This window comes from Hyperolius riggenbachi, chromosome 4 (assembly GCF_040937935.1).
Source record: "Hyperolius riggenbachi isolate aHypRig1 chromosome 4, aHypRig1.pri, whole genome shotgun sequence".
NCBI classification, from domain to species: Eukaryota; Metazoa; Chordata; class Amphibia; order Anura; family Hyperoliidae; genus Hyperolius; species Hyperolius riggenbachi.
Genome location: NC_090649.1, coordinates 209,637,108 through 209,647,774, shown reverse-complemented (window position 1 = coordinate 209,647,774; position 10,667 = coordinate 209,637,108). Strand labels below are relative to the sequence as shown.

The 10,667-nt window shown below is 42.7% G+C and overlaps 1 protein-coding gene across 1 annotated transcript in view; it reads left to right on the top strand.

Moving 5' to 3' along the window:
- Nucleotides 1-219: 219 nt before the first annotated feature.
- The window catches only part of ECE2 (endothelin converting enzyme 2), a 133,536-nt gene continuing 123,088 nt past the window's right edge, over nt 220-10,667 (top strand). The window contains exon 1 of the mRNA XM_068281317.1: nt 220-419. Coding sequence (XP_068137418.1) covers nt 387-419 — 33 coding nt within the window. The 5' untranslated portion in view covers nt 220-386. The remainder of the gene's footprint in view (nt 420-10,667) is intronic.

Here is a 10,667-nt window from a genome sequence, read left to right as displayed (position 1 = left end):
ATCTTTTTACCTCTCTCTTACCATTTCTGTACATATGTCTACGCTCTCCTCTTTACAAATTATCCATACTCTGTTTTGCTTTACTCCCACCCTCCCTCCCTGTAACATCTGATGCTCTCCTGTCCTTCCTGTTGAAGGATACAATAGGGTTTTGTCATGGTAACCGGAGCGTTCTCAGTTAGCAGCCCCAGCTTCACTCCCTCCCTCCTTCGCCCTGCCTCTCCCTCCCCCTCTCTCAGGCCTTATCTCCCTGCAGTTTGCTAAGGCTGGCTAGGATCTGTAGGGTGATCTAGGGATGGGCAGTGGGTGCTGTATCCCTTGGCTTCTACACATGGCTTTGGATTCCTTGGCTTGGCTCCTGTAGATGCTGCTCCATCATCATCAGGATGAATGTTGCGCTTCAGAATCTCAGCAACAGCGTGAGTGCCAGGGATCTCTGTGTACACTACTGGATGCACACTACATCTCATCATACATGCATACTGATGTATGCAACCAACCAGCTCTATGTACCGAATATTGATATGCGTTGTTATGTTTTCATATCGTTGACGGTACTCATTTATTACTGACAAGCTGATATTTAGATTTGGCACCTGCATACCTACGCATACATTAAACATCATCTACCATGTAATCTGTGTACATTACAAGACACATCTACATATTATTTCCTTAAAATGTTTATCTTTCTATTTGTCTTTCTGTCTATCATGATTCTCAAAGTGACTGGAGGTTTTGCTCTAATTCTTCCTCTGTGTCTTTTTTCTCTGTGTAGCATGTTTTCATCTATTGCAAGTGTCAGTCCTGTATAGTGCTCAAAGTTTTTGTATTGCTGCCCATATCACTATTCATATTAGTTATATTGGTAGCTAAGGGGCTTACTTCCTACTTACTTTATTAACTAGATACATTTTATATTTGAATACATTTTATTTGAAAATATAAAAAAGTCAAATTTGCTGTTTGTCACATTCCAATAACAATTTTTAATAATTTGCAAATAATCATGGTCTATGTATTTAGTGTATAATGCAACCACTAATCACTTTTCATGAGAATAGCATACAAGTTTTGCCTTTGAATTACTGCACTATACATGCTGTTCCCTATGTTTTACACAACAATGAATGCTTTATTTTCTTGTTTTGCTCACATATGTGCTCATGACCATATTAGATCAACCGGTTAACTGCTTTAGGAAGACAGGAATGCATACATGTTTACATTCAATGAACTTGTTCTGTATACTGTATATATATATATATATATATATATATATATATATATATGTATATATATATATATATATATATATATATATATATATATATACAGTATACAGAACAAGTTCATTGAATGTAAACATGTATGCAAGTTAACCGGTTGATCTAATATATACAGTATATATATATATTGTTTTTCTTATCTTTCTACTTATGAATGATACATTGAGTTTTTGACTTTCCTATCTTTAATACAAAAAGTAAAATATTTAACATGCTCATGTGCTATCCAAGGTTTATCCAATATAGCCTGTCATTTACAGCCAGTGATAATGTTGATATTTAGCATCACAAGGCTTCATCAATGCAACTGAAGCAAGGCATGACAGTTAAATTGATCAATAGCACCCTAATGATGATTTTGGTGACCTCTGTGGTTTGTGATCTATTGATCAGTGTACCTGTCAGTTACATGGCTGTACCATTATGAAAGTGTTATCCCTTTGTGCATTACTATTGATGGAAGATGCACAACTGAAGTGTCAGCAGCATATACAGCACACAGCAAGTTTAGAGTGTTCTCTGTACTGTTCTTTTATACATTCCACCCACACTAACATAGTGAAGCATCACCATATTTCCCCAGTACACATGCAGCTGAGACACTAGGTGAATACTTAGAAGGATGCAGAAAAACATGGAATGGATACTAGACATATAATGCTTAGACAATGTGATTAGCCCGGCAGGACTCCTGAATTTCACGTCTGCTTGCGGTGTGGATAAGTGCAGTGAGGCTGCGGGCAATGCGAGCTTTAGTTACAAAACCCGAGAGACCAACAGGAATAAATAAATTAGCCTCCACCCAGCTCACAGTCCAAGCTGCACATCCTTTCTGAAAAGAAATGCCCACATTATGTTGACATTATGCAGATCATGGATATGTCCAGGGGGGCAGAAACGTCTGTGCTAATATATTTATGTATATGCAAATTACATTAGATGCACTATTGCAGAAACTCTGTGCGGACAGAAAACCATTTCCACTTATTTCCTTATACAGGAAGGCAAGTATAATCATGAAGTCATTTCCTACATGTGACATCATTAATCTTCCTTTTAAAGCAGTTTGTATGTAATACTAATGTATTCTGTGTAATTCTGTTACTATTAACATTACTGGGGTATGTGCTCTGGTTGGTGCATTCAGAGCACCGCTATAGGCACAGGTCTTTCAAAACAACATTGTTTTCAATTTTTTTTCCATTTATTATTTGGAAGAAGGAAGGTCCTCATAGAGCAAAGTGGTCTATTCCCAATTCAGATGTATCTAAGGCTCCATACACATGCCAAACTTAGCCGACATGGGTGATAATGACCGCCTCTGGCAAGAATGCACCATGTGTATGGCAGCCCCCCTGCAGAAAGCATTGTTGTCCCTACTTATCCCATCCGCCGTGTGACATCACTCCCGCCCATCGCCGCATATACCAGAACATGTTGTTTGCTTGCAAGCGGGTCCCGATACCCATTGGGAGTCATTGAATGAGGGTGTGTATGGGGCTTAAAGCTGCATGCTTACCCATTAGGCACATTGGAATAATATAATATATCTGTGCCTATTACATCCATCCCAGCTTGCTGATTGACAGCCCAGTTGGTGCCTTATACCTGAGCTTTTAACCTTGCATCAGATTTCACCCATGACATTGCGGGATCCAGGAGTGGCCAATTATGGAGAAAAAGTTTTAATTTTGCAGAGGTTGTCATAGAATTATGCTACACTGTTATATGAAATATACCGTAATACACAAGTAAAAATTAGTGGAGCCCTTTGCTTGAATGACTGTGAAGAAAGTGTGTCTTATTAAATAAAAATATTGCATTCAAGATGTAAGATGCCTTGAGCAAAACTGTAGAATTGGTTATTTCCACCATACAGTCTCCTTGTTTTAGTTATAAGTGATCTTATTCTTTGCATATGCTAACTCAACCCAAGACTGCCTCCATTCAATACTGTAGTTCTAATCCATGACCGATTTTGCTTCCTAAAGAAATCTCAGGAACCCTTGCATGTCTGTTGGGCTATAAAGACATTTATTTTTATTATATTGGGGACTTTGGATCTTTTGTTGAGGATTATATTATGAGTATTGGTGTTTTGTAATGTGCAGTGTACTTAACCACTTAAGGACCAGGGGATTTCTTGCTGATCTGTGCAGCGCGGGCTCTCCAGCCCACAGCACAGATCAGCACTGAGGCAGGGCGATTAGACTCCCCCCCCCTTTTTTCCGCACTAGGGGGATGTCCTGCTGGGGGGGTCTGATCGCCACCGCTCTGTGTGGCCGAGCGGGGGGGGGGGGCGCTCATCAAAGCACCCCTCCGCAGCGATTTTCGCGCTCCCTCACCTTCCCTCCTTTCTGTGCTGTGGGCGGCACAGGACGGAGGCTTCAGCCTATCAAATGCCGGCGATCCCCGGCCAATCAGAGGCTGGGGATCGCCGATCTCCTTTACGGTGCTGCTGCGCATCAGCGCCGTATGATGTAAACAGCGGGGATTTACATTTAGCCTGCGAGCCGCGATCGGAGGCTCGCAGGTTGTTCACGGAGACACCCTCCGTGAACTGACATGGTTCGAGCTTCCGTTTCCATGTAAACACCACTTCGACCTGCCGACGCCTATCGGCGTTAGGCGGTCGTTACGTGCTTAAGTTACATGCAGGTATATTCACTCTTTTAAACAACACCAGTTGCCTGGCAGCCCTGCTGGTCTATTTAGCTTCAATAGTGTCTGAATAACACCAGAAAATAGCATTCAGCTAATCTAGTCAGATCTGACAATAATGTAAGAAACACCTGATCTACATATGCTTGTTCAGGGTCTATGGCTAAAAGTATTAGAGGCAGAGGATCAGCAGGATAGTTAGGCAACTGGTATTGCTTAAAAGGAAATACATATGGCAGACTCCATATCCCTATTGCTGCAGTTGTTAAGTTAAGGCTTTATGCATGTTACGTAATGCTTTACATAATTTGCGTTACTTGCGTTATATATGCAACACTTGCATTGCTTGGGTAACAGTCAATGCCCTAGTTGCGTGTGTAACATGCGTCACGCAAATTACATTGTATGTTACGTTATTTGCTTACAGCCTAGGAAACTTTATGTGCAAACTGCCTCTCCACAGGTGCCCTACCAGTGGGTAATGCTGTGACATTTAATCTGCTATTTAACAGTCCATGTTCTTGTTTATCTGTATCTGTCTACATTATGTATTTGATTTTAATTTTCTACCTAACTTCATATTATCCATAAGAATGGCAACATTGCATTATATTTAATCAACCCTGTCATTAAATAAAAAGACTGAAGATAACTATTCCCAGTTCTAATCTTTGTGTCACATTGCTGCCACCACACTTCAAATATGTTCCATTAACAGCTAGGCCTTGACTTCTGTCACTTAACCAGTTCTTTAAACATGAACATACATTCTTGCAGCCTCAACATGTGTACATGTGGTTATGTAGAACAAAATCAAATGCTTTGACTAAATTAAAAGTTAGAGTATGGAGCTGTGGAAGACGTTGATAACAATAACCTTAGCTATTGATTTTTCTGTCTTGCATATTTTTGTTCAGCATCCCTTAGCAAATTTTTTGTTGGAATTTCTAAGCTTTTTAAACAAAGTGCTTGTTCCCTATTTATCATACTGTAGGAAGGATGACATTTCCCCCCATCCTCCACCCTGTCAGTGCAAAATTCATCCCCTCATTATAGCAACCAATTATATATTGCTCTGTATTATATGGCTCATAGTAATGGTACCCTGATTTTTATGCACCCCATAACTGCATTTCTGTTTAGTGTTCCTTGTAATAGTGAACTTGTTACACTTGCCCCTATAATTATGCTCTCATTCTAATGCTCCCCATAATAGCATCAAGTATAGTAATTCCCATAAAAGTATTTCCTAAATATCATGCCCCCGGCATTAATAAACAGGATTAGTTCTGCACATTTGCAAATGCACATTAATATACAGTGACATGACAAGCCCCCCGATTCAACCCAGTGCTTACCAGTATAAAGCTTCTATCATATTACTTTCCTTTATGTTGCTCCTGTTATGGTGCTTGCAGTATTACAGTTTGATACTGCCAATATGGTACTGCCCATAATAGTGCCAAATAGTGACAGATGCCCAGGGACAGACTGCCCAGCATTAGACTTTTTTGACCACTAATGATCCAATCTTTTTCATCCAATCTTACCATTTCTATCTAATATAAGGGAACTGCCTATAGTATCCAATTAATATATTCCATCAGTTTACTCTTCTACTACATAGATTTGGTAAGATTGGATGAAAAAGATTGGATCATTAGTGGCCACCTTAAGCTCAACACACACCATACAATTTTGGTTGTACAGATTTACCAAATCTATGTAGTATACGGGCAAACGGATTGAAAATACCTTGAATGATTGATTGGATAAGCTCTTATACTACATGAAAGTGGTAAGATTGAACAACCAAGATTGTATGGTACAGTGACAGACCCCAAAAGGACAGATCTTAATCAGTGACATCCAATGAGAGATTCCTAGGGATGGATTTCCAATAATGGATCCATATGTTATAGATAAGAGACAATGGACCTGATGCACTCAATTACGGTAAATTTGCTGTGCGCAGGGAGCCCATGGCAATTTTACTGTTACTAGTGCAGGGGGAGCATCTGCCATTACCCCATTAGTGGCATGTACTTTACTTTGGCAATGTGTGCATTGCTAAGGTAACGCACGTTACCCCGCGTGTTGTGGCGATAATGGGTTAACAACTGGTGCTCCCCCGCAATACTAACAGTAAAATTGCTGTGTGCCCCAATGTGCATTGCAACTTCACTATACTTTGACGTATCAGGCCAATTGGCTCTGATCCAATTCACTTTTTCTCCAAAGTTTTCTCGTAGGAGATAATTCTTCATCTTCTGTTTAAAATACCTTTTCAGCACTCTGCAAATAAAAAAATACCAAAATGTAGGCAGAAAGGTACTGTCAAAATCCTTCTATTTACCGTATATACTCGCATATAAGCCGACCCGCATATAAGCCGACCCCCCAACTTTTCCATGGAAAAACAGGGAAAAATGATTGACCCCCATATAAGCCGGGGGTAGGAAATGCTGGATTGGTGCAGGCCGCGTAATCCCCCCAGTGTGTCCCAGTATAGCTAGTATAGTGCCCAGTATGGGTATGTAGTGCCCCAGTATAGCTAGTATAGTGCCCAGTTTAGCTAGTATAGTACCCAGTTTAGCCAGTATAGTGCCCAGTATAGGTAGGTAGTGCCCCAGTATGGCTAGTATAGTGCCCAGTTTAGCTAGTATAGTGCCCAGTTTAGCCAGTATAATGCCCAGTTTAGGTAGGTAGTGCCCCAGTATAGCTAGTATAGTGCCCAGTATAGCTAGTATAGTGCCCAGTATAGCTAGTAGAGTGCCCCAGTATAGCTAGTAGAGTGCCTCAGTATAGCTAGTAGAGTGCCCCAGTATAGCTAGTAAAGTGCCCAGGTTAGCTAGTATAGTGCCCAGTTTAGCTAGTATAGTACCCAGTATAGGTAGGTAGTGCCCCAGTATAGCTAGTATAGTACCTAGTATAGTGCCCCAGTATAGCTAGTATAGTGCCCAGTTTAGCTAATATAGTGCCCAGTTTAGGTAGGTAGTGCCCCAGTATAGCTAGTATAGAACCCAGTGTAGGTAGGTAGTGGCCGGTATAGTGCCCTGCTCCCCCCGCTGCTATTACCTGCAGCGGCTTCCTCGTCCCCGGCGGCGCTTCCTCTTCCCCGCTCTCATGCCTCTATGAAGAAATCACAGCAGCGCGCCCGGCGCTGCTGCTCTGATGATGCAGGGGGCAGGAAAGAGCGCGGCTTCCTGTAGCGGCGATCTGCATCGCCGTTACCATGGGAACCGCTCTTTCCTGCCCCCTGCATCATCAGAGCAGCAGCGCCGGGCGCGCTGCTGTGATTTCTTCATAGAGGCATGAGAGCGGGGAAGAGGAAGAGCCGCCGGGGACGAGGAAGCCGCTGCCGAAACAAGTAATAGCAGCGGCGGCGGGGGGAGCGGGCAGGGGGTAGCGGGGGGGCCGCGGACCACGGACCACCAGGGAAGACTCGCATACAAGCCGACCCCCCAACTTTTGACCCCCTTTTTGGGGGTCAAAAATTCGGCTTGTATGCGAGTATATACGGTAAGTAATTTCTTGCTTGCTGGCAGCTTAAAGGGCATTTTATTGATAAGATGTGTAGAAAACTTGAAAAAGTTATTTGGAATGGGCCCAATATCACTGTTATTTACAGAGGCCAGTTTGGATTGATAGGGCATTTGTAGGGATGGTCAGAATTATGAAATTCTGAATTCGACGAGATTCTAAAATTTCGCATGGAATTCCAAATTTTGTGGATTCTGAGTTTGCATTGCAAAATCACAAAATTGTAATTTACTGCAACTATAATTTTGCACTAACCATAAGATTAGTTCAGGTTGGTGCAAATTTGCAAAAATATTTTCAAATTAGGTTACAATTTCATTTAGAATATTTTCACATTTTTGCATAGAATTTTCTTATTTATGTCCCTTTAGCATGCTCTGTAGATATTTTTCACTATTAATGATGGGAAAGAATTTACGTGTCGGAATTCCAACTTTCAATGCAAAATTCAGCAAAATCTATGCGCTCATCCCTAGGCACAAGTGGCCATGGCTCCGTATCTGGACATACTAGGAAGGGGACAAGGTCCTCCAGCACCCAAGGCTGAGACACCAAAGTGCGCCCCTCCATCCCTCCCACCCCAGCTGTCACACACTAATTGCTATTAGACTAATAGGGCCAGAGGGCCCACAACCTCCCCAACACCTTAATATCTAGTTATCTGGCTTGCAGTCACTGCTATGTATCCCCTTTTCTTATTTCTTTCTGCTTCATACGCAATTAGGAATGACAGCTGAATGAATTGTGCACCCCTCCTACACTGCGCCCTGAGGCTGGAGCCTCTCCAGCCTATGCCTCGGCCCAGCCCTGGGTCCAGTATATTTTTCTATGGACTTTGTGGTACCAGCAGAGAACTGTACTTTTGTGTGCAGGTATAGTTGTCTTATAAAGGGGAATGTTAACTCAGGATTGAACTTCATCCCAATCAGTAGCCGATACTCCCCTCCCATGAGAAATCTTTACTATTTCTCAAATAGATCATGGGGGGGGGTCTTTGTGGCTGATAGTGTGGTGAACCCCCTCCCAGAGTGTGATGTCATGACCTTGGCCCTCACAGTTTGCATACTGTGAACCTCATTGCATTGTGGGAAATAATGGCATTTTTCAACTGCCAAGCAAGGAGTATCTCCCTCTGTGCAGAGAACTCTCAGTAACAAACATTCCGTACAGATGACCTGGCAGAACTAAAGACGTTGCCACCTCACCTTTGATAAATTTCAGAATGTAGATCAGACAGAGGAAAGATTTAAAAAAAATCTATAAATAAGTAATGAGTAAAAAAATAATCAATTTTTGTCATTGTTATTTTAACTACAGTTCCTCTTTAACCCTTTCGGGACCGGCCGCCTAACCCCCCCTTCAGGACCGGGCATTTTTGCAGAAGGGGAGGGCGCATTTGGGGGGTCAGGCAGCCGGATTCCTGCAAGGTCTGGCTGGGCAATCTCCCCCCTGTGTGGCCAGGTGTCCCCCCTTTAGTCAGCAGCACAATCACTCCCCTTCCAGGCTCCAGCGACGAGCCGCAGTGGTTCCCCCCGCTTCGGCCGGCATCTCAGCTCCTACTGCCGCTCAGTTCCGGGTCGCGGCTTGATGGCGTCATCAAGCCGGGATCCGGCGCTGACGTCAGAAGGAGCAGAGATGCTGGCAAGAGCGGTGGGAGGCGCCAATCATCGCGGGAACGGCAGGGAGGTGAGTGGATCCTCTTCTTTCCCTCCTACCGCTGCAGCTGTCAAATTGATCACTACGATCTGCCGGTGATCGTAGTGATCACGTGATCAGCAGCCATACGCAATGGCTGCTGATCACTGAGGGGAGACGCCAGCTGTCATATGACAGCTTAATCTCCCCTCTCCGGTGTGCATGATCGCGTTGGGACAGTTCGTTAGCACGGACGTTGAATCAACGTCCAGTCAGAACGGTAGCACCATCTGCTGGACGTTGATTCAACGTACTTGGTCCCCAAAAGGTTAAGCCAAGTGAACAGAACAGTAAAATGTGTACATAGGACTAAGCCATACCCATCATCACCTCTAAATCACAAATGTAAGAAGTTCCATATTATTCAGTCACATGATAGAGATTACAGTGCATTTCACACCGCTTGGTGTGGAGCATAACCTCAATGGGACCTCTGTCTTGTGTCTCTGCTGATTCTGAAAGTGCCTACATCAATTTGAAGGGCAGCCCCTGAAGAGTGTGACCTGTGCATGAATATTCAGGGTTTCCTTGCTTTATCTCAGAGATGTCTGACAGTTAGCAGCCTTTTGGAACTTGCACAAACTGACTGCCTTTGATATTATCCTTCAAAAAAAATGTTTGTATCATATTTTACTTTTACACATTTATAAAGCACTGTTTTTCCAGGGCTTTACAGAGAACATCACGCAATACATATCACTAACTGGCCCCTCATTGGGATTCAGTCTGCTGTTTTCACTACATCCTTGGGCCAGTTTGTGAGGTAAGGCCAATTAACCATCTTCATTGTCAGCACGTTAGGCTTATGATGATAATCTTTTATAAAATGCATATTAGCTTGCAGTGCTAATATTCCAACTGCGGCCAATACACCATGTGCATAGAATTTGTATGTTCTCCCTCCAGGTGCTCCCATTTCCTCCCACCTTCATAAAACATACTGTTAGGTTAATTGGCTTCCCTCCAAAAACTTAATTGTGGTTGGGACATTAGATTGTGGGCCCCACTGAGTAAATAGTTTGTGATGTGAATTTGACATACTCTGTAAAAACAAAAATGTGCTTTATATAAATCTGTGAAAAGAAATGTGTGCTTATAAACAAATGTTAAGATAAATGCATGTTTGTACTATACACATACACACAAATATAACTATTACATTGGTCAGTCCATGGGGTGTGTTCCCTGTCCGGTGCTAATCTAGGGAGCAGAAACAGAATCTGTGGAGGACCGGGAGGGAAGGAATTTTTGTGTGTTGGAAACAGACATGCTTTTGCTACAGTAGGATGGATACTGTAATACCAAATAGGGATGGTAGTATATGAATAGCAAGGTGTGCTAGGCCACCTATACACAATTTTGCCAGCTCCTGAGGAAGCACTCACATGGATAGTGATACATGTGGGGGACATAGGGGATTTCATCCCTGCCTCTGGACATCCTCAGATGTAATTTTGCAGTCGACTATTGCATTACTAA